Here is a 24,184-nt window from a genome sequence, read left to right as displayed (position 1 = left end):
GTTAGGATAGGTGCACAGATATTCATTATATAATTATCTCTTATAACGAACGTGTAATTCATATGATCCCGTGAATGTACCAGGTCCTGTTTTTCAAAAGGTAATTAAAAATAGTCTAAGAAAGAAATGCAATCTTAGTGATTACTAGGTCTGCAATGAAAGCTATTTATGTAGTCACAATATATAAGGTAAACACTGTTAATTGAGTTTCAACTTTTAGAATCAACAGATGGACAAAGCACGGAAGACTGAACTATGGCTACAAAAGTAAACATAGCTGTTATCAGCCTTGATGTTGTCCAAGTAAACACTTAGAAGAGGTAAACTGGCAGGTGGAAGGAGGAGAAGAGAAATGAAGGGAAGGGTGGGGGGACCTGGCAACAGGGTCTCCACAGAAGGATGTGCAGGATGTGCACTGCACAAGAGCACACAGCTGGGGGTGGGGTGGGGGGTGAGTGAGAACTGAAGTCCAGTCTGCATTCTGCTCAATAATTGAGGGCCCTCCAAGGGGGCTCCACTGAATGGGAGGAAGAAGTGCTTTGTTCAATATCACATAAAGGTGCCACTCCCCCCAAGACAACCACCCCAACATCCATTCGGAGGGGCTGCCTTTTAAGCACAAGGTTAGAGGCACAAGCAGCAGCATTCCAGCCAATGACATGACTGTGTATCAGTGGGGGCTCTCTGGTTGCAAGCACCGACCCAGGCTAAGTTAGGCGAAAAGGAATGTCTTGGGCCAGTAGTGAACGAACCTAGACTCAAACAGGAAGCCGGATGTCCAGTCCAGGCTAGCAGGAGCCAGGGGAGCACAGGAGAATCCTCAGCAGGAGCTGCCCCCCTCCCCTGCTTACTGCTTCCCCATAGAATTCCCCACTAAACCCCCTCTACCCTTGTCTATTTCTGATCAGGATTCCACATCTCAGAGTCCGCATGGCCTCAACTGTGTCACCTGCCCACCTCTGAGATGGGAAGGCAGATGCCCTGACCAACAGCCCACCAAGAGCCACATGGACTTGGAGAGGGACAGTTCCCCAAAAGAAAGGAAGCCAAGCACTCAAAAAGTAATGATAATGGGGGCGCCTGGCTGGCTCAGTCAGTGGAGCTCTCGACTCTTGGTTTCAGGGTTGTGAGATTAAGCCCCACATTGGATATAGAGATTACTTATTTTTTAAAAGATTTTATTTATTCATTCATGAGGGATGGGGAAGGGGGGCAGAGGTAGACAGAGAAGTGGGCTCCCTACTGAGCAGGGAGTCCCACAGGGGCTCATCCCAGGACCCCAGGATCATGACCTGAGCCAAAGACAGACGCTTAAGCGACTGAGACACCCCAATGCCCGCGGGTGTAGATATTACTTAAAAAAATAAAAAATAAAAATAATGATAACTTGCTGACACATGAACAGAGTGGAAGCCAGAATGGCGTACAAGACTGGAAGCTTTCCAAAAAGGAAAGTGGCCACTGTCCCACTGGTGGTGTGGGCCCCTGACGTCCCTTATAAAACAATAATCCCGGGGCCTGTGTGGCTCAGTCAGTTGAGCGTCTGCCTACACTCAGGTCATGATCCCTGGGTCCCTGGATCAAGCTCCTTGCTCGGCAGGGAGCCTGCTTCTCCCTCTGCCTGCTGCTCCCCTCCTGCTGGTTGTCTCTGTCTCTCTCTCTCTCTCAATTAAATAAATAAAGTAAAAAAAAAAAAAAAGCAGAATTATTAGCTATGAGAGAATCAGAGATTAAAACCGTATGAAGGGGCTCCTAGGTGGCTCAGTTAAGCATCTGCTCAGATTGTGACCCTAGAGTCCTGGGTTTGAGCCCCGCCTGGGGTTCCAGGCTCAGTGGGGAGTCTGCTTGGAATTCTCTCACTTTCCTCCTCTTCCTCCCTCTCCCCCTCCCTTTCCCCCTCTCCCTCATATCTCCCTCCTCCCCCTCCCTTCTCCCCCTGCTCCTGCTCACAAGCTCTCTCTCAAATAAAGAAAATCTTTTTTAAAAAATTAGAAACAACCCAAATGCCCCCCCACTAAAATTGATATATCCATACAACACAATATTACTCAACAGTGAAAAGTAATGACGTACCTGGATGAACCCCAAATACACTAAGCTAAGTGAAAGACTACAAACTTGAAAGTCTACCTGCCCTATGATTCCATTTACATGACATTACAGGGAAGGCAAAACTACAGGAGACAGAAAACCAACCGATCAGGGGTTGCCAGAGGCTGGAATTGAGGAAGAGGTTCGCCACAAAGGGCACAGGGGAATTCACCAGGGTGATGGAAGGAAGTCCTTCGTTTCTCAGTTGCGATGGTGGCTCCATGACTAGTTATGTTTGCCAAAAATCTCTGACTTTTACACTGAAAGGGGTGAATTTCTCTGAATGTAAATTGTACCCTAAAAATATACCCTAATTATGTATAGAATTTTTGAATCACTATATTGTACGCCTGAAATTAACGCTGTATGTTTACTAAAATGAAAATATTTTTGAAAGATTTTATTTATTTATTTGACAGACAGGGATCACAAGTAGACAGAGAGGCGGGCAGAGAGGCAGGCTCCCTGCCCAGCAGAGAGCCGCATGCGGGACTCGATTCCAGGACCCTGAGATCTTGACCTGAGCCAAAGGCAGAGGCGTTAACCCACTGAGCCACCCAGGTGCCCCCTAAAATGAAATAAAAATATAAATAAACAAAAATGAAAAATGTATGAAATGTATGAAAATGTGATATATATTATGTAATATATATAGTATGTGATATATACGTCTATATTATGTAATATATATGTATATATTTTTAAAGAGCAGAAAAAATACTATATTTTACAAATAGCAAAAAAGTGACTTCTGGGAGGCCTGGGTGGCTCAGTTGGTTAAGCAGCTGCCTTCGGCTCAGGTCATGGTCCCAGCGTCCTGGGATCGAGTCCCACATCGGGCCCCTTGCTCAGCAGGGAGCCTGCTTCTCCCTCTGCCTCTGCCTGCCATTCTATCTGCCTGTGCTCGCTCTCTCTCCCTCTCTCTCTCTCTGACAAATAAATAAATAAAATCTTAAAAAAAAAAAAAAAAAAAAGTGACTTCTGCGCTCTCCGGTGGGCGGGTGGCATAATTCCCATCAAGACCGATGCTGGTTCTTCGCAGAAAGAAGAGCGGGACAGAGAGCCACGCCCAAGAGCTCGATCGGGATGGAGGAGGAGCTGACAGGTGAGCTTCTTGCAGGCCCCAGAACCACACTGGGAGATGGACATAGGGCAGGGGCGAGAGCCGGGCGGTCGCTGGGGACCGCCCAGGAGCCCGGGGATCAGGTGACCCGCACGCGCCCGCAGTTTGCGCCTCAACCTCTCAGGGGCTCCTCGGCGGGGGCGGGCCGCCTCCCAGGCCCTGCCATGCGCGAGGGCAGATGCCCCGAACCCGGAGCCCGGCGGGAGGACCCCTCAGGCCCGGAGGCGGGAAGCCAGCCTTCCCAGCACCGGAGGTGCAGGTCCGCACGGAGAGTGGGGCGGAGCCGGACGCGGAGGGGCGGGGCCATGACTGGGGGCGGGGCTAACCCGTGAGCTCCGAGCCCAAAGGGTCGGGGCCACGCCGTGCCCCCCGGGGTGCCTGCCTTCAGCGCTCAGTCGAAAGCGGAGTTCTGCCCCTCTGCGCTCCCTAGGCCTGGCCAGACGCGCTCTGGGGCCGCGTGGTGGGGAGTCTGCAGTTTGGATTGGGCGTTCTGGGGACCGAGGTCAGGGGTTCGCCGGGCAGGCGGAGGAGCTCTCGGAGGACACTACCTTTTGCCTCGATGGGAGTGCCTCCCTGGTGACCTGGCTAAACCTGACAGCAGGAACCATCACCATCACATACCCCTGTGCCTGAAGAGAGAGGGAGCCCTGTGAGGAAAGAGGGAAGGGAGAGAGAGAGCAGCTTTCAGGGTTGGACAGAGAGCCAGGCTGAAGGGCTCTGGAAAGGATCTCAGGGAGGTGGGAGGGCTCAGTGGGGGAGAGCTAGGGAGCAGGCTGTGAGGAGGGGGTGACAGCTCTTCTCATCCACCTGCTGCTTGTGGTCGTGGCTGAACCCCCCTCCGCCACGACGGCGTTGACCCAGAGCCATAAAAGGGCCCGTGCAAAGACCCTTCAGTGCCCTGTCCCATCTTTATGATCATTGATCATCCACTCGCCAAACACAAAGGCCACAGACATGAGGGGCAGGGCTGTGGGTGGAGAAAGGGCTTATTGACTCACGGAGAGAGACTCCCAACAAGGGCCCAGCTTCCCCACTCTGTCCCCTCCTGCACCTTTCCTAAGTCTTTGACAATATTTGTTTCTTCCATCCCACCAGCATGGCAGAATGTGAAGGAATGGGGTAATGCAACATGTGTCCCCGCTACCCCCTCCGCCATGCCTGGAGTGGCAGACTGGGCAGCCCTGAGAGGGGCCTTCTCCCCTGGACCCTCCTACCACACCTCCAAGAAAGTTGCCCAAAGCACCCAGAGGGGCAGGAATTAGCTGCACAAAGAAGGAGAGGCTGATGGACGCCTGGGGTGTGTGGGAGGGAGAGGGGAGGAATGCAGGATGGAACGTGTGACCCATCGCCCCCAAGTACCACCTCTACCGCCTCCCCGCTATTCCGCCTCCTCTGTCTTCCTTACCCGGTCCCATTCCTTCCCTCATCCACTCTGCGTGCACGGTGGCCCTCATTCCTGCCCGCACCCCTTCCCCCTATGGTTGATGCTGAGTGCCCTGCCCCCCCCCACAGGCCCGCAGAAGGCAGACCCCTCCAGGACTGCACAGACACACCCAGGTCACCGCCGCCCCAACATAAAGAGGCCTCCAAGGTAACAGAAACATGCCAACCCATTCCCTCCCTGCCTTTTCTGTCCCTTTAGGGACATGTGGCTGCATTTTATGTGCCTTGTGTCCCCAGAACAACTCTTGTCCTCTCCCCATCTCCCCATTATCCCAGTATCAGGACATCTGAACCGGAGAATGGAGACATCTGTAGGGACAGGAATGGGGGAAGCTGGGAGGGAGTGTATAGAGGGTACCTGTGTAGCTTTGGGTCAGCCTCTGCATGTCTGCCTGTCTGGTTCAGTATCTCAGAGGAAGAAGGAAGGAGAGTAGAGAGTGGGGAGGGGCTCCCCAACCAGAAAACTTAAAGGAGCATGTGCACCAGCTCCCTCCATGACCACTACCTCCTTTTCCTGGACTTCAGGCCCCCTGTGGCCACCCCTAGAAAGCTCCCAGGGCTGCTTCCTTCTTGTCATTCCCAGAATGTAGGCTCCTAGAGGGCAAAACCCTTGTTTTTTTCATCTCCACATCACTATGTTCTAGAAGGCACTGAATAAACACGTGGCGAATTGAATTGCATTGAACAGAGATGCTTGGCTGGTCCGTAAAGGACATTTGCTGCTGACTTACTGTCCTTTCTGTCCTTCTCGCTTGCAGCTTTTCCCCTGCTGGAGCCCCAGCCATATCTGGCCTGGCCCTGTGCTCCTCCCCAGCCCACACCAGCCCTCTATTCCTGCCTCCCTCTGCAGACTACCACAACCTAGATCCCTAGATTCCTCAGAAACTAGGAGTGGGCCAACATACTCGGGCCATGCTCCTGGTCTCCAAGGCCCACTCCCAGCCTAACTGACCACAGCTCTCAAAGAATGTTGTTGCAAGCAGCCTCACCCCCTTACAAAGCCAAATTTGGAGACTATTTTTCCTTTAAGCACACGCTCTCCCCCAGTACAGGCCCACCAACATTTATTGAGGGTTTCTCATAAGCCAAGCACTGTGCAAAGTCCTGGGTGGCCAAAGGGCAGTCCCCTTCTCCCTCCCAGCCTCCCAGAGTCCTTGCCCCTCCTGCAGTTGGGGGGCAGTTGCCGTCCTGGGCCAGCTGCCATACGTGAGCTGAAGGGACAGTGTGACGGCCCAGTTCAGGGAAGGCCTGGTGCCAGGCCGAGTCACCAGCAACTGTGGGCTCTGCTCTGTCTCCATCCCTCACCTCCTCTGGCATCTCCCGGGGCACTTTCTCCCCTGGAATGAGATGCTGGGGTAGGGCTGGGACGCCACACTGGCTCTTTGTTCCCTCGCCACTGGTGAGCTCAGAGTTTCCATGAGAGGTCCAGGATGAAGGCAGGAAAGCTGGAGAGGCTCCCCGGGTGGCCCACAATCCACAGCTCCTGTTTTTTCCCCCAAAATCTGGGACCCAGAGCCATTGTAAAGCCCGAAGCTGAGCTGGATGGATGGCTGGTTACGGTTCAGGTTGGAGGCCAAGGTTGGGGCAAGGAAGCCTCCGGGGGCTTCAGGCCGCGGCTACTGGCCGTCTTCAGTCCCTCGGGCTCCTCTACCAGGCTGTGTGGCTGAGCCCCAGCATCACCCTCCAGCTGCCGTGGACCACTGGCCCAGAGCTCAGGCTTCTCCTACCCCACTCTGGCCTCTGGCTGCCAAGCCACACCCAGCACATCACGTCCGGGGGAGCCCAGACCTCCTGTCTTCTTGGAGAAAATAACAGGAAAAGCAGGGGGTAAGGGGAGAAATAGAGCGCTCAGTCCCCAGGGAGGAGGCGGGACCCCCCACACACCGCCTTCACTAGGACACCTCCCCTGACACCTACAGAGACACAGGGACACACGCGCCGATTCTCTGAGACACTCACTCTGGATTCTTCTAGAAGAGAGGAAGTGGCTTCAGAGGGCACAGGAGGCCCCCCAGGAATGGAATGAAGCGCTTCCCACACTCAAAGGGCAGGACAGTCATTGCTATAGAACCAAGCAGGGGCAGCACAGGTCTCTGGGGCCCGGACCACCTTCCGTGGCTGGACGTCCCTGCTCACTGCTGTTGGCTATTTTATCCCGGGCCTTCATTTCCAGCGCAGCCCTTTTTAAAAACTTTATTGACTTAGTTTATTAGTCTTCCTTGGCTGTGAGCGGAGCAGGGATACTCATTGACCAGCGGCTCAACCAGCTCAGGACCCATTGGCTGCTCTGCACCAGGCCTCTGTCTCCATTGGCCACCCACTCAAGCCATCCTTCGCCGGTAGGCTCCAACGGCCTTGTTTTTATTGGCTGCCTTCTCCCGAAGCTCGGTCCCTATTGGTTGCCAATAGAGGTAGCGTTTCCACTGACAGCGAATCCGATGGATGGATGAGCTTTGTCCTCTCCGCGCCCAGCTGCCAGCTGTCCCAGCCTGTGCACCACCGCCGCCCATCCTGCATTAGGGTGGGGAGGCACTGGTGGAGCCCGAAGAGGGCCCAACAGCCTCGAGGAGCCTCTGGTGCTGCCGAAGGTGCTTCCTCCTCTCGTGTTCCCCTGTGACTTCACACACCAACTGGGCAGGGAAGGCCCCCGGAAACCCCTTCAGCCAGCCTGTGGAAAGAGAGACACGGGCCCAAGTAGAACCAAGGGAGGGAAGAGGTCGGGAAGGAAAGGAGGAGGTCCCATGGGGTCTAATGCCCAAGGGTCCCAGTGAGTGCAGGGATTAGTGAAGAAGCCTGGAGCATCACGAGAAATGACATTAGAGGCGGAGGCCACAGCAGCAACAGAGGATGGGAGTCCCTCCTGTTCAGCCCTGCAATGGCCGCTCATCTCACTCAGAGGAAGAGCAGGACTTCTCAGGGGAATCTAAGAGGATCCGCATGGTCCGGTCCCCAAAACCTCTGTGACCTCATCTGCCCCTCTTCCCTTTTTCTCACTCCCTCTAGCACACTGGCCTCCTTACTGTTGCTCAAATGCACTGGCCACAGGGCCTTTGCACTGACTCCTGTCTGGGCTCCCCGACACTCTTCCCCCAGATACCATGTGCCTAAGTTCTTCACCTCTATCAAGTCACTGCTCACATATGCCTCCTCATGGAGGGACATCTCGACCTCCCGACTTTATTTTATTATTATTTTTTTTAAGATATTATTTATTCATTTGACAAGAGAGAGACACAGTGAGAGAGGGAACACAGCAGGGGAAGTGGGAGAGGGAGAAGCAGGCTTCCCGCTGAGCAGGGAGCCTGACGCAGGGCTCATTCCCAGGACTCTGGGATCATGACCTGAGCCAAAAGCAGACACTTAATGACTGAGCCACCCAGGTGCTCCTTGACCTCCCAATTTTAAATCGTAATCCTACCCAACCCTGGGACTCCTGACCTCCTTGACTCTGTTCCACTTGTGTTTTACCACAGTACTTATAACTGTCAGACACACTGTAGCATTGTAATCTCTATACCCAAAGTGGGGCTCGAACTCATGACCCCGAGATCAAGAGTCGGATATTCCGGTCAGGCGCGCCAGTATCATTTACTTGTATATCTTGTTAATTCTTTGTTGTTTCTCCTCCACTGGAACGTGCATTCCAGCAGGGCAAGAATCTCAGGGCCTGGGACAGCAAGCAGCACCCAGGAGGTGCTTAATAAAAATTCACTGAACGAATAATAACTACAAGAATTTCTCACCTTCGGGGCTCTTGTGTGGGTGCTTGGGGGGAGCCCTAGACTCCAGCCTTCGTCCCTCTGTTCTGGCCGCTGCAGAAGGCTCTGAACACAGTTCCTGGGAACAGTCTGGTTGGGGGCGAGTGACACATAGTGGGATAGAGACTCTTTTTAGCTTCTCCCCCATCTTCCCCTGAAGCCTCACATTTCCTTCCCTCCTCCCCTCTGGGGGACACTCACCACAGTCCTCATATACAGTATCCGGGGAGCAGGGTAGGGGGCCCGGGGTTGGGAAGGCTCCCAGCCAGCGCTGCATGTCTGATCTGGTGGAGACAGAGGGAGGAGTCACATTTGAACCAAGAGGTCCTTCTTGGGGACAGACAAGGGCTGCAGAAGAGGGAGACAGAGGAGGAGGAGGGTGGTGGGCTCTGAGAAGCCTAGTGAGGGTTCGCAGGGTGTTTTCTGAAGGAAACACAACTCACAAGGATGAAGCTTGCAGGAGCCGGTGGGTGGGGCGGCCCTGGTGGTTGCTGAGAAGGGAGAGGCGGAATGTGGGGGGTCCGGATGGGTCTGGAACCTGCTGGGCCTGGACCAGGGAGCGATGGGCATAGTCCAGAACTTGTAGCCGCTGCCCGCTGCCCGGTGGAGGGGGTGGGTTGGGGAGGAGAGGCGGTTGAGAGGGAGGACAGGGATCCTGCCGGACCCCTCCTCCCTCCCCCAGCCCAGGCGCCCTCCCTCCCTGGGACCCACCTCTTGGGCTGAGTGATAAGCAGCAGGTCACTGAAAAGCAGCAGGCACAGGGGGGTGAAGCGAGGGCGCGAGGTGAACAGCACTCCGCCCCTCCGGCAGCCGAGCTCGGTCAGCTCCCCCTGCAGCTCCAGGCGCCGGGACCAGGACACCAAGGGCAGGGCCTGTGAGAGCACGGGGCTTGTTGCAGCACTGGGGGTGGGGATCGGGAAAGGGAAGGTGGGAACCAGGGCAGGGACCGACCTTGACTTTGTGAAAGCGCAGCCTCTGGGTGAGACGGATCAGCTCCTCCGTCTGCTTCATGCGCCCCACCTCAGCGCTGCAACGCTCAATGATCTGGGGTTAGGGGAGTCGTGTCACCCACCCCCACGCACCCCTACCTCTTCTCCCACCCACCCTCTGCCCGCCCCTGTCCCTGTCCCCTCCCAACCCCAGCATCCCTGCTGCCTACCTTGCTGACAGCACTCAGGGCTTTCTGAGCATTCTCCTGGCGACTGGACCCCTCCTCTGTCTGGCGCAGAATATTCTGGGGACAAGGCGGAGCTTCAGTTAATAGGAACCCACCTGGCTTGACAAAATGCTTAATCTGGGTTCACGTGTTGGGGAACCAACCTTGATCAGGCCAAGAGACCTCACCTCTCACTGCCTGCACAACCCTGAGCACCTCAGGTTACCTCCCCGAGCCTCAGTTTTCCCCATCTGTCAAATGGGGAGAAAACACACCTAGCATACCACCAATAGCCCTGTTGTGAGGATTCAGTGAGGTAAGGAGACATAAAGGGTTCGGCATAGTCCTGGGTACATGGGAAATACAAAAGAGAGGGTTGCTACTGTTTTAATCATTATCAACCACAACTCTTAGCGCCAACAATGTAGCAGAGTGACTAAGAGTGCCCAGATTCACACGTTGCCTCTCTCAATTATTTTCCGTACCTCAGTTTTCCCATCTACGAAGTGGGGTCAATAACAGTTCCTACCCACAGTTGTTGGTAAGGGTAAACAGGTACAGAGCACTTAGAACCATGTCGAGGACGGAGCACTCTGTAGCCCTGTAACTGCTATGACTAGTGTTACAATTATTAGGTTGTCTACACTGGGGATACACAAAGCTGAACAGGATATGAAAATGCCGATAATCTAGATGGGGACTCCTCACACCAAGGCACCCCCATTGCATCACCTGGTTTAGGGAGAAGTTTCTACTTTGCCAGGAAAAGTCTTTCTCAATCTGATCCCACCCCCACTCCCCACTCTGCCTCTCTCTCCACGGGGAAGCCTTTTAGACAGCTTTTCCCTAAGTGTCCCACCCATCATGACATATTAATACCCCAGATACACTGCGTGTCTATTTACGAGCCCTTGGGAGTACCACCAACATTGGCATGGCAAAGATTTTCCCCCCGAAGAACTAATTTTTGCCTCTTTGGGAGTGACATCTCTGCCATCGAAAAGGCATGCGGTGGGAGAGCCCAAAGACCACCCCCCATATTCCTCTTGAAACCCAGAGAAAGGAAGGGACCTGTCGAAGGTCCCTCAGCCAGTTCTCAGCAGAGCTAGGTCTAGAACTCGCGTCTCTAGCCAGGGGCTCTTTTCAGCTGCACCCAGATGGCTCCCGGAGACATCTGTTTACCTCCAGGGAAGGCTTGGTGTGTCCTGGATTGAGAATCCCGGGGAGAATTCCCCAAGGGGGCCAGTGCGGGGGGTAGAGGGGCAGAGGAGCAGAGGACCTCTTCCCCTGGCCCCCTCCCATCCTCCCTTCCCCCAATCCCCGCCCCTACCCCCTTCCCCAGGCACCTGCAGCAGCATACGGAGCCTGGTTATACGCTGGAAAGGCAGCAGCAGGAAGGATGGCAAGGGCAGCCGCTCGCATTTCGGGAGGCTCTGCAGGCGCCTCAGCTCCGCGGAGAAGCGCACGTTCGTGTCCCTGCAAAAGCAGGACACCTCCAGGCCCTGGCCCCGAACCCGGCTTCCCAGCTTCCTCTCTCACGCATGCATGGCCCCGCTTTCCACCTCCCGCACGCTCACATAAGGCGGCTGTAGGTCTCCTCCTGGTATTGCTGGTTCCGCACGTAATCCACGTACACAGAGAAGGGACCCACGGCATGGTCGTGCACCACGTCACAAAGGTCGCTGATGTGGGGGGAAGAGCGCACACGGGACAGGAGTGTCCCTAGAAACCTGAAGGGGAGGGGGCAGAGAGCCAAGTCTACCTGAGTTTGCACAAGAGCTGGGCACTAAGCGGGCGTGAGGAAGGGAAGACCTGGGACAAGCAGAAAGCTAAGGGAGTGCTCAGCCGCCCGAGGCCTGCTGTGGCTGCAGGAACAGGACCCCACTGACCGCTCGCTGACTCCCTGGACACGCTGCACGTTGGAGAAGAGGGTGTGGTGGTCCCGGGGGGTGAGCGTGTCCCGGAGAGCCTGGCTCAGCACGAAGGTGTCTGTCAGCAGCCGCAGCGAGCGCAGGTAGGAGGCCTCCGATGTCACCACCTCGAACAGGCTCTGAGGAGGCAGAGCTGGACCGTAGTGCAAAGCCCAGCTCCCAGGTCCCACCCCCCCATCCCCTGCGCCAGCGCTGCCCGAGCCCAGGCATGCCCACCTCCTGCATGCGCCTCTCTTGGGCACTCAGCGTGTCCAGGAGGCCGCTGGCTCGGACGGCTGGAAGCTCCTGCCACAGTGTGTTGCGAGGTCCAGGGGGCCGTGCAAAGGTGGGACCTTCGCCGGGGGTTGTGGGGGAGGGACACCCATCCTCGCTGACCCCCCAGAGCTCCTCAGACAGCACAGCTGCTCGATAGTTCTGGTATAGGGGCTCTGCAGAGCATACAGAGCACATCAGGAAAAGCCAGCACCCAGGACCCTTCCCCTGCAGCTTGCTGGTCACAGCAGGGACCCCCACATCTGGAGGCCCTCACCATCCTGCAGGGGCAGCTCCCAGTTCTGTTCCTTCAGCTCCTCCAATCCCTCCTTGTCTCTGTGGAGAGAAAGGGATGGAGTGCCTCAGAGCCCCCACTGGGACACCCCTGGGGATGGGGGGTAGTTGCTATTCACACGCTAGTGTAAAGCCTCTCTCTCAGCTGTTTCAGGATGAACCATTGTCTGAGATACCCTGTTTGTGCCTCAGGGACACTCCATGTGATCAACCCAAGCTCGCACCCCCCTGCTCTGTCCCATGCAACCGAGCAACCCGCCCAGGAGAATTCATGCCAGCTGGGGGTCCTGAATCTAAAATGAATGACAATCCCAAAGGACACACAAGAGATGTTCCCGGTGCCAGACAGATTTGTGGACGGTGGCTGCAGAGGGAGACTGGAGGTGGGGGACCGTCAAACGGACCCCCAAGACCACCCTCAGCACCCTGGTGAGGTCGCTGGTTGGCTTACCCCCGCCCACAGATGAGGACCCTGAGACCCGGAAAGTCGAAGTGACTTGTCTCAGGTCACACGGCAAGGGACAGAGTTGCTTGTCTCCTGAGCCCGAGTTGTGCTTCGCCCCATATTGGGGCAGGGTGGGGGTTGAGCTCTGGGGTAGGGAGTAAGTGTGCAGGGGTTTGGTACCTGCCCTCCGTTGTTGCTGGAGGTGTGTTCTGAGGAGTTTCATCAGGATTGTCCTCTGGAGAGAGATTGCCCACAGTGAAGAGAACAGACCTCCATGTCCCCAGCCCAGGACCCTTGAGTCCAGACCCAGCAAAGACACTTAGTGGCAGAGGAACCAAAGCCCCCAGGGCCTGTTGAGGGTGGCAGTCTGGAGGCTTTTAGACCTCTCTACTTCAGCCCCTTCCCTTCCCAGCCCAGAAGCCCTCTCTCCCAGGCCCAGTACCTGTATGGATTCCATCTTCCGAGGGCGGATCAAGATCTGGCTGGGGCGGGTCCCCAGAGACGGTGGTGTCCTGCCTGACCCAAGTTGGTTTGGGGGCTTTGAGGGGCGGGAGGAGTTTGTGCTCAGCTGTGGAGCGGTATGACGTAAGGACCACTGGGGGGAGACCGATGCTTGGAGGGCTGGGGCGAGAGCGGGAGGCCCTCAGTGGGGAGGCACGGCAGAAAGCCCTGGGGCCATCCTCATAGCTCCCCACAGGCACCCAGCGGAGCTCGAGGCCAGGCCGGCCTATGTGACAGACACACGGGCAGCAAGGAGGGCAGGCCAGGCCAGCATCTGTGGGAGACACGGGGTCCTAAGATGGAGGCCCTTGGGGCCTGGCCCCATGCTGCCCAGGCCCCCTCCCTCCCCTGAACCCGTCTGGCAGGGGGACACGGGGGTCTAGCCTCAAGTCTCTCTCTCCTCCACCCGCCTGTCTTCAGACCCCAGCAAATATGCAAACCAGATTTTCCAAACATGAAATCCATTTTTAAGATCGTAGCCTCTGAAAAGAAGATGGGCTAGAAGGAGCCCACCCGGGGCCCCATGACACACTTACCCGGAGTGCCGTTCTCCTGGGATCCACTCCCAGCAAGGTTGCCCTGTGGAGCCTCTCTCTCCCCGTTCACATTTGCTGCCCCTTGGGGGCCCGACTCTAGTGCCTCTGCAGCCTGGACCCTGCTTTCAGTCCCCCATTCAAACTTGCCAGCCAGTCTCCGCACAGTGCCTGGGGCTGAGGCAGAGCCGCCCTGGGCGGGGACCCCAGGCGTGGGGAGAAGGGGCAGAGTGTGTGAACCGGAGGGTTTGGGGGGTGGGATTGGAGACCGGGGAGCAGGTTCTGGGGTGACAGAGCGCCTGGATACGGGACTGGGTGTGCTAGAAGGCGAGTCTGGGGAAGTCTGGGAGTCAAGGCTGGCTTTAGAAGCTGATGGAGGCAGGAGGGCAGGGGGCTTGAGGGAGGAGGCAGGGGGGTCCCAGTGGATGGGTGTGCCCACTGGGGTTGGTGCATCATTGGAGGTGAGGGCAGGTTCTTGGGTAGATGAGCCGTTGTGGTGGTCCCCTGGGGACTGGGCAGCCCTGGGTCGAGAAGGGGGGCGGGGGCGGATGATCCGAGGGGGCTTCTGGGTAGGGGGTGTTGCTGCAGGAAGAGACTGGGCTGACATCTCCCTCTGGGCTCTTCAAAAGAGTGGGGTGCTCTGCTGGAGTCATCCCCTGAGGAAGAGAGAGGGAGAAAGAGACCCTTAGTGCCCCCAGCCCGAGGGTAGACTGAGGCCTCCGAGCAGAAACTGTGAACCAACAAAAAGGGCAGGATGTCAGGCTGGATGTCAGGCTGGCGCCTGCCCTCGGCTTCCTTCTCTTCTCGCTGTCTCCTGCCTTCACCGCTCACCTCTCCTTGCCTCCCCGCCTGCATTTCTGTTTTCTGGCTTCTGCTGCCAGAGTCAGGCCAGAGGAGACAGTCAGGCCAGTTAGAGACCCAGCGGGGGCCGGCGGCGGGTGGGAGGGGAGTACAGGAGAACTGGAAATGTAAGGGACGCTGGGCTTGCGCTGTGGCCAGATGCATCTAGCTGCCGAGCTCTGTGTGTGTGCACGTGTGCGCGCGTGTGTGATCGCGTGTGCTGTGTGTGTGCGCGCGCGCTCGTGTGCCATTTACACGGCTGCGGTGAGACACGCTGAGAGCGCACCGCTCTGAGCAGACAGGCGCCAGCGAGCGGAGGCTGCTGGGCGTGTGTGGGGGCAAGGTGGGGGGTGCCGGGGCGCCTATCCTCGGCACCGTCTGTTGGGGAGGGCGGGGTGGGGGGCGCCTGGGCCGCCGTGTGCGCAGGCGCGCCCGCGCGAGCCCTGGCCGTGAGGGATGCATCACTATTTCCCTGCCCCAGCCCGCCCTCCGCCCCCCATTTCCCAGTTCCTCTCTCCGGACTCTCCCTTTCCGGATTATTTTTAGTCTCCTTTTCCTGCCCTGAAGATTCCTGGAGCCTCTGACCCCAAGAGACCAGGAGGCCCTGGGCATGGTCTGTCCTGCCCCGTCCTCATCCCTGTCTGCCCCCACCCCGACCTACCCCCTCCAGTCTGGCCTGAGAGGCCCCGGAGGCAGCCTGGGTCCTGCCAGGAGGCCCGGTGGGTGGGCAGGAGACCAGACAGAAGGTGAGGACCAGTGGGGCTGGGATACCCGCATCTGGGCTTCACCTCCTCCTGCGTGCAGGCGGCAGCAATCCTCAGCAGGCTGCGGGGGGCGGGGGGGGGGGGGGTGTCAGGGCGGTGCCCCCAAACTCCGGAGAGGAGTGGGCAGGAGAGTCAGAGCCCTCCAAGACCCAGGCTGGGTTCGGGAGAAATGATGCCGGGTGGCGGCTGTGGGCCGGAGACTGGAGTCTTACAGCTCAATGGCCTCTGTGTTCAGGCAGGAAGTTCCTTAGGTGGCCTGGCCAGTGGCCTCACTAGCCCTCCAGCTCCTCCCCAGCCTTGGCCCTCTCCGGGATCCCTCCCCACCCCCAGGTACCTGCGTTTACTTCCTTTCCCGCCTCCCACTCGGGCCTCTCGCAGCACCCAGGTACTCAGGCCCCACGCACTCACCCTTCAGTCCTGTCCCCTCTGTCACCTCCGAGGGCTGAGTGAGTAGGGGCAGGAAACAGGAATCGGATCCTCCTCCCAACCGGACAACCCCCCCCCCCCAAACCACACGGCACTCTACATGCGCACACTAGGGTCTGGAAGATGCGAGAGACCCAGGATCCCGAGGGTCCCGGGAAAGGCTGAACCTCAAGCCCAGAGGGTGGTCTCTGCTGTACCAACCATTCGGTTTGCCCTGCTGTGTAGACGGGGGTCTCCCAGGGGCTGTGGTGAGGACGGGGTAGCAGTAGCACAAGGCTGGGATGGCAGAAGGGCCCAGGGTCTAAACTTCTCTGTCAGCCACTCACACACAGACGGTGTGTGAGTCCCTCCACTACTGTCTGACCCTCTGTCTCGCACCTCACACCATAGCCTGTCCCTTTTTTTTTTTTTTAAGATTTTATTTATTTAACAGACAGAGATCACAAGTAGGTGGAGAGGCAGACAGAGAGAGAGAGGAGGAAGCAGGTTCCCTGCTGAGCAGAGAGCCTGATGTGGGGCTTGATCCCAGGACCCTGGGATCATGACCTGAGCCAAAGGCAGAGCTTTAACCCACTTAGCCACCCAAGCACCCCTAGCCTGTCCCTTTAACTGCTAACCTGTCTCTCGGGGTGTGCCAAGCCATTATTCACACCAAGGCACCCCCATCCAGGATTCTGCCCCCTACCAGCTCTGCGATAGTGCCCCCTGAACTTACCTTTATCTTTCTGGAAGCAGTTTCTACTTTCAGCGGGTCCTGCCAACCCCTTGGAGCGAGGAGTGTGGGGCCCAGTCTCTGAATGTCTGTTCCTGTGTTTCTGGGGCGGGAACCGAAGGCCCAGATTGAGATCTCCACAGAGGAAGCCAGTTCCTCAGCCCCACCCGGCCATTGTGTCAGGCGTGTGTGCATGTGTGTATGGGGGGGGCGGGCAGGGAAGCAGCGGGAGAGGGCCCAGGAGCTAGAGGAGAGCTGAGACCATCTCCTCCAGGTGGGTGCCAGACATTTGCTGGGACCCCTGCCTGCCCCCTGTTCTCAGTCTGCCTCTCTCTGGGTCCCAGGCGCTGACTCTGCCTCTCCCAGTGGGAGGCTTTGGTGTCCACGAGCACTGGACAGTCAGCACCGCTGGGGCTGGGTGGGCAGGGGCCCCTCTCACCTCCAGTTTGCTCTGTGCTTAGGGAGCTGAGTCCAGAGGGCAGGGGGTGCGCTGTAAAAGCAGCTGAGGGGGTGGCAGGAGCCACACCCAAGCCTGGCTACAGGTGACAGGGAGGAAGATACAAGGGCAGTTTTGAAATCCTGGGCCCTCAGCCCACGCCCAGGTGCGTCTCTTTCTAGATCTAGATCCATGCGTGCACACACACCCCCAAACAAGACTCTGCAAAGAAAAGCCAGAAAACTGGGATAGAAATGTTCCCTTCCAAGTGAAAGGCAAATTTTTCTCAGTGATCGACCAGGCACTACAGGATCTACCCTTCACCCTGCCTCTGCTTGCAGGGGAAGTGGGGTGGCCAGGGGCAGAGGAAGAGGGAGAAGCAGGCTCCCCACTGAGCAGGGAGCCTATGACCTGGTGCTCCATCCAAGTGATGTAGGAAAGATATTAGGATTCAAAGCGCACGGCCAAGAAAGAATTCTTGAGATGTCTTTGGTGCAAAAAGGTGATTTTATTAAAGCACAGGGACAGGTTCCGTGGGCAGGAAGAGCTGACTGGGGTCATTAGCCATGGCCCATTATATACTTCCAAGTCAAGAGGTGGCTAGGGAGAGTGTAAGTGTCTAAGAAATTTTGGAAGCAAGGTTTCCAGGACCTTGAGGGGGCTAGCTGTTGTTGGGAAAAGGTCATTTATTACTGTTTAATCAAACCTGAGTCATGAGACCCTTCAGAGGTAAATCTGTGGGTTAGAAGCTTGGGGGATGATTGCCAAAATGTATCTGGAGAGGGTGGTTAGAGATAAAGGAAGTTTCCAAAGGAATTTTTATAGGTTAAAGTAGACTTACAGGAAGGGGGGGGGGTGGGGGACTCAGGCTAGGATTGCCGCTTGCCCTCAGCAAAGTGTTAACACTGAGGCCCTTGAGTCCCTAGAGGAAAGTCACTCTGGTTGTTTCAAGGACCAGTCAATGGGCTGTAGGTAGTAAGGAAATTTGATCATTCTTCTGCCTTTGTTTCCCACATCATAAGGACCCCCAGATCATGACCTGAGCTGAAGGCAGAGGCTTAACCAACTGAGCCATCCAGGCACCCCTGAGTATATAAATCTAAAAAAACAAAACAAAACAAAAAAAAAAAAAACCACAGCGTTTACCATTAAATTGATAGATTATGTTCATAGTTAATTATGTTTTCATGTTAAAAACTAAGCTTCCTGGTGGCAGAATCTTTATGTTTTGTTCCCTGATGTATCCTAAAATTCTGGAACAGGGTCAGGCATATAATAGGTGTTTAATATTTTAGAAATTAAACCAAATTGAATTGAATTTCCCCCCTCCCCAATAGCCCACTAGTCCCCTGATTCACCTTCCCTACAGACCATTTCCACAACTCTGTTGATCCCACTGGTTTTCCATCACACACACACACACACACGGACCAGAAATCCAACCTCCCAGCCCTCACCCCTAGGTCCTTTTGGGCTTTCCAAAAGAGGACATCTCTCCAAGATTACCTCACAGACCCACTCAAGAAAGCTAGATAGACATATGTAGCTAAACGAATCCTGTTTTGTTTAGAAATAGGAATATCTTATTCATTTTGCTACTTATAAAAATAACATTAAGGGCACTTGGGTGGGTCAGTCAGTTGGTTAAGCATTTGTCTTCAGCTCAGGTCTTAATCCCAGGGTCATGGGATCGAGCCCTGCATCAGGCTCCCTGCTCAGTGGGACGCATGCTTCTCTCTCTCCCTCTGATCTTCACCCCTGCTTGTGCTATCTCTCTCAAATAAATAATCTTTTCTAAAAAATAACATTAAAAAAGATAACCCAAGGGGCGCTTGGCTGGCTCAGTCCATAGCACGTGTGACTCTTGAACTTGGGGTCGTGACTTCAAGTCCCAACTCGGTGTAGAGATAACTTTAAAATATTTTTTTCAAAAAAAAATAAACAAAAACAAGGTATCCGGGACACCTGGGGGGCTCAGTGGGTTAAGCCTCTGTCTTCAGCTCAGGTCATGAACTCAGGGTCTTGGGATCGAGCCCCGCATCGGGCTCTCTGCTCAGTGGGGAGCCTGTTTTCTCCTCTCTCTCACTGCTTGCCTCTCTGCCTACTTGTGATCTCTCGCTGTCAAATAAATAAATAAAATCTTAAAAAAAAAAAAAAAAAAGGTATCCCCAAAGTGAAGGTTATTAGCTGCAAACATGAGTGGCATCTGGCGTCCCATAAACCATGCCAGGCAGTGTGAGTGGGAACGTAGGCAGCAGAGGACCGGAGTGACCTGGACCACCCTGGGCTCTGACCTTCCTCTCTCTCTCTGTCCCGACAGACCCACCTAGAGTCTTCTCATCGGCTTGACTGTTGGTGAGACATGTTCCCCATTCCCAGAGGCAGGACAGTGTGTTTGGGGGGAATGGAAGTTCCTTGAAACAATGCTCCGAATGTTCTAACATTCCCGACAGAGAGTTTCTACCGGGCTCACTGCTCAAAGCAACCACAAAGACCCAGACCATGAGACTTTGCAGAGCTATAAAAATCACCGTCTGTTTCTTTGTACATCTGCCCCGTCTCCTTCCAAAAGGAAACTGAGCTCTGAAAATCCGATCATGCGATAGACGCCAAATTATTTTCTTTCGCACACACATATTGTGTTGTACAAGTGCTTTTGCAAAGGGAGTGAGCGTTTTGAATGCAGTCATACAGTCTCCCACCGCCCCCGCCAGGTGAAGGCTTTCTTTGATACTGCATTCCAAAGGGCCCCGCATGGTTTCAAGTCTGTATTCTGCCTCCTTCTCTTAGCATTGCTTAATGACCAGTGATCATGTTGCTACATGGTCTTTGTCACTACACCTTTTCCTGGACTATAATATCCCATCAACTAGGGTTTACCGTCTTGGTAAGAGTAATAACAACCTTCTAGGAAATTCGTCGCCTCCCCCCGCAACCCTCCCCACTCCATCTGGTTCCAACCAACCACAAGAGCCTCCTCGTGGCCATCTGACCCAGGTTTGGTCAGTGACGGGTTCCCATTCCTCTGGCCATAGTGACTGGCCCAGGAATGCATAAGTCACCCCAGCCAAGACAGCCTCCTTCTCCGGGCCCCTGGGAAAGAGCTGCTTTCTTTTTCCTCCAAGGTCACAAAGCAGGAACAATGTAAGTCCAAAGCGATCAGACTTGGCCTCCCTTCCACCACCCACCACTCCCCTGTGATGGAGGAAACCAGTCAATAGTGGGAGAAAATGAGTCCTATACCCAAGGAAAGCAGAGCCAAGAGTTGGAGGGGGCCTGACAACTCAAGAGGGTCCCTTGGAAGGCCCCATTTCCTGAGCCACTGAATTCCCTTTTGTGGTTAGGTTAGTGAGCTGGGTTTCTGTCTCTTATTGCTGAAAGAATCAATGATAACCCATTTCTGTGTGCAAGCCACGTAGGTAGCATTCAGGTTTTGCCATTACGATGAACGCTGGAATGGACTTTTCCTTTTCTTTTCTTTCTTTTTTTTTTTTTTTTTGTCCATAATGCTTTCAATTTGAAATATAATATTTTAAAAGATTTTATTTATTTATTTGACAGAGAGATCACAAGTAGGCAGAGAGGCAGGCAGAGAGAGAGGAAGGGAAGCAGGCTCCCCGATGAGCAGAGAGCCCGACGCGGGGCTCGACACGGGGCTCAACACGGGGCTCAATCCAAGGACCCTGGGATCATGACCTGAGCGGAAGGCAGAGGCTTTAACCCACTGAGCCACCCAGGCGCCTCTTCAATTTGAAATATGACTAACAAAGTAATCAAGGAGTTTCAATGTGATTGGTTTTGATTCTGCTTGAAGATTATTTTCTGGAAGGACACAGGAGCCCTCAGGTCTCATCTCCCAGTTCTTTACCTCCACATCAGGCAGACTCGAGTGTTCCTTGAAAATCAGGTAGGGCTTGGCCAGGACATCTGCGGAGACCACGGAAGCATAGACATAGTGAAGAGGAAATGGAACTATCCAGAGAACAGTGAAGGGGAAGCTTAGGGGCACCTGGGTTAAAGCCTCTGCCTTCCGCTCAGGTCATGATCCCAGGGTCCTGGGATGGAGCCCTGCGTCAGGCTCCCCACTGAGTGTGGAGAGCCGCTTAATGTTCTCTCCATCCATCTCGCCCCTTCCCCCTGCTTGTGCTCTGTCTCTCCCTCTCTCAAATAAATAAAATCTTTTTTTTTTTTTTAAAGGGAATCTTAGCTTTTCAAAATGGCAAGAGGAATAGGATGCTGAAGGAAGGAGAGGCCACATGGTAGGCAACCAGATGGGACGGAACACACACTGAAGGTTGAGCGGGGATGAAGGAAGTGGACAGCAATAATTTTAATTGGTGCCATGCCCGGTCTCCCCCTTCTGGTACCTGGTTTTCCTTTGGGGAACTGTTCCCCCCACCTGCTTCCCGCTCCCATCCTTCTTGCCCAGATTGCCCATCCTTGGAGTGGCACATGGTGCAGAAGCAGCCAGTCAACACATTCTGCCTCCCCTAGCTGCTGAGTTGGGTTCCGGGGCTGAACGTGGAACACCAGCAGGGCCAAATCCTAACCCACGCAGGATCCAGGCTCCTTCATTGAAGAAGGGACTCAAGTCCCGCGGATAGCTCATTTCCAAAGACAGCTTCCTCAATCCCTCCCATCCCAAATATCCTCTTGCAGTGTGACTGCCACCCCTCTCATCAAGAGGAAGACTAGGTTTTCCCTCCAAGTCAATCTGGGCTGGCCCCGCCGTGACTTGCTTTGATCTAGAGACTTGGGGATGAACCCACGCTCTGCCCGTTTGGGGCCTGAAGAGGACTGGTAGCTTCTGCTTTGTCCTCTTGGGAGCCAGCCATGGGGTGCAGAAATGTGGGCTAGACTCCACTGGGAGGGCACGCAGAGGGAGAAGCCACTCAGAGAACCAGCATGCCCCAGACACCGACTAGGAAGGTCTTAGGACACGTGACAAGCCCATCTGATGCCACCCAAGGGCATCCATGCTAAGCCCTGCCAAATTCTTTTTTTTTTTTTTTTTTTTTTTTGCTTCAATTCTTGATCCACAGATTCATGAGCAGTGAAATGGCTTGTGTCTCAAGCCACTCAATTTGGGGTTGATTCATGATGCAGCTCTGGCGAGCAAAGCACTGTCTTTCCACTAGGGCTGCGAGGCTGGGGGTGGACACAGGGCTCGAGCTGCTGGGGGCCATTAGTGAGGTGGCCTGAGAACAACACCAACACAAGGGAAAGGCAGAGAGACACCGACTGGAGTCCCTGATGCCACTGGCCTGAAATCGTAGCTGTGTTTCCCCTTCTCAGTTAGGTGGATCAGTAAATTCCCATTCTGCAAGCTCATTTGTGTTGGTTGTCTGTCACTTGTAACCCAAAAAACAGCCCCTTATGAGGGGAGAAAAGCTGACAATGAAAGAAATGTTGATTCTGACTGATCTCTGAGGGGGCCAAGACCTTGACCTCCAGTAGAATCTTCTGGGAGTCCAGACTCCCCCGGGTGAGATGAATCAGAAGGGGGCAGTGAGGAAAGGACTGTCAGTTCTGGGAATCCACACAGGTTCTGTTCTCAGTGAGGACAGAGAATCCTGTCCCACAGTCACCAGGGGGAGCCTCAGCCCTTCAGGCCCCGGACCTGGCTGCCAAAATGAACCCATCAGCATCCGGTCCACCCCAGCAGAGGCACAGCCCAGTGCCCTCCACCCTAGCTTCCTCCCCCCTCCCCTTCTCTCAGGCACCTGGGGCCACCTTTGAGTTTTCTCCCTTCCTCTCAGATCTGTTTCGGGACATTTGTACTCAGAAGAACGTGATTAACAGTTGACAGTAACCAAGATGAAATGGCATTAGCAAAAGAACAGACACAAATAGGGGTGTCTGGGTGACATAGTCGGTTGAGCGTCTGACTCTTGGTTTCGGCCCAGGTTGTGGTCTCAGGGTCCTGAGATCGAGCCCCATGTCCACTAAGCATGGAGCCTGATAAGGACTGTCTCTCCCTCTCCCTCTGCTCCTCCCACCCTGTGTTCTCTCTCTCAAATAAATCAATCTTAAAAAGAAAAATACTTTTAAAAAATCCCTTAGGAAGCCAGGGGCTCCCAGGGAGGAATGCAGAATGTAACTGAACCTAACTGTAGGACAAGTGTGTGCTACAACTTACAGGGTGGGCAGGTGGGCGGGGGAGGTGCTGACCCAGTCACTTCAGAAATGAGTGGAGTCTCTGTGATGACAGGCAGAAGGAAACTGCCTTGTACCGTGGAGCTGTGGGTTCACAGTTCTGACAAGTCCTGCACATGTACACTGGAACTGAGCAATTAAGTAAACGGATGGTGATAAGAAAGGAGTCAGGTTGGGGTGCCTGGGTGGCTCAGTCGTTAAGTATCTGCCTTGGGCTCTAGTGGTGACCCCAGAGTCCTGGGATTGAGCCCTGCATCAGCGGGAAGCCTGCTTCTCCCTCTCCCACTCCCCCTGCTTGTGTTCCCACTCTTGCTGTGTCTATCTGTCAAATAAATAAATTTTAAATAAATAATAAATCTTTAAAATAAACTCTTTAAAAAAGAAGAGGGGGGGTGCGCCTGGGTGGTTCAGTGGGTTAAAGCCTCTGCCTTCAGCTCAGGTCATGATCCCAGGGTCCTGGGATGGAGCCCCAGCATCAGACTCTCTGCTCAGCGGGGAGCCTGCTTCCCCCGCCCCCCTGCCTGCCTCTCTGCCTACTTGTGATCTCTGTCTGTCAAATAAATAAATAAAATCTTTAAAAAGAGAGGTGGCGGGGCGGCCGGGGGGGGGGGGTGAGTCAGGCTGCTCACTCTTGGAGTGAGTTTGCAGAGAAGCACCGGAGAGGAGGTTACAATGATCCCTGTAGCAATGGATTAGGGCTGGAGTGTTGTATGAACTCACATTCAGCTTAAAGGAGATACAGATTGATACACACAGAAATATATACACGGCTTACTATACGCTAACATTTACTTGCCCTCCCAGGATACCCCAATGGCAACAAGCACATTCAGTGCCCAGATTTTGGTCTTTTCCTTTCTTTCCTTTTTAGACATGCGTTTAAAGCAATCTCTACAACCAGGGTGGGGCCCAGACATTGGTTTTTATACATTCTCCAATAGAAGGAACTAGAGCTTCTTGGAAAAATGGCTGATTCTAGCACTGGGACAGGGAATATACAAGACATCCGGGAGCATCATATTGGGTCAGAAAATAGAGAAATGTTTCACAAAAATGTTTTAAGTAAAAAATTTTTTTTCTGATGGCGACGTGTCAAAGAAATACAGAAAGCAAGTAAAAGAGCTCCCAGGGCTAAAGTTGGAACACTTGGGGCAACAAAATAAAGTATACTGATTTACAACCCAAAGTATAAAATAAAAATCTGTTCAGTCCATACTGATAGAAATCCATAGGTGAATAAACAAATAAATGAGGGTGACAAACTTCCCATGAAGAATTCCAAATAAGGGGGCGCCTGGGTGGTTCAATGGGTTAAAGCCTTGA

The 24,184-nt window shown here is 54.5% G+C and overlaps 1 protein-coding gene across 2 annotated transcripts; it reads right to left on the bottom strand.

Moving 5' to 3' along the window:
• Positions 1 to 5,704: 5,704 nt before the first annotated feature.
• ARHGEF15 (Rho guanine nucleotide exchange factor 15) lies at positions 5,705 to 16,361 on the bottom strand. 2 transcript variants are annotated; one of them, XM_082707576.1, is made up of 16 exons: positions 16,273 to 16,361; positions 13,531 to 14,183; positions 12,936 to 13,268; positions 12,674 to 12,728; positions 12,032 to 12,090; positions 11,719 to 11,930; positions 11,461 to 11,621; positions 11,149 to 11,301; positions 10,918 to 11,047; positions 9,575 to 9,649; positions 9,367 to 9,459; positions 9,127 to 9,287; positions 8,859 to 9,011; positions 8,617 to 8,699; positions 8,401 to 8,505; positions 5,705 to 7,325 (listed from the first exon to the last, which is right to left on the bottom strand). In XM_082707576.1, exons 2-16 carry the CDS (start codon positions 14,132 to 14,134, stop codon positions 7,174 to 7,176), a joined length of 2,529 nt encoding a protein of 842 aa, XP_082563702.1. In that variant the 5' UTR covers positions 14,135 to 14,183; positions 16,273 to 16,361; the 3' UTR covers positions 5,705 to 7,173. The 2 variants fall into 2 exon arrangements, with proteins under 2 accessions (XP_082563702.1, XP_082563703.1); XM_082707577.1 differs by having other exon boundaries at positions 6,837 to 7,325; positions 8,859 to 8,962.
• Positions 16,362 to 24,184: the final 7,823 nt, after the last annotated feature.

This window comes from Mustela nivalis, assembly GCF_964662115.1.
Source record: "Mustela nivalis genome assembly, chromosome: 17".
In the NCBI taxonomy this organism is placed as follows: domain Eukaryota; kingdom Metazoa; phylum Chordata; class Mammalia; order Carnivora; family Mustelidae; genus Mustela; species Mustela nivalis.
Note: the sequence above shows the minus strand (reverse complement) of the source record. Positions and strands in the feature narration are given on the sequence as shown.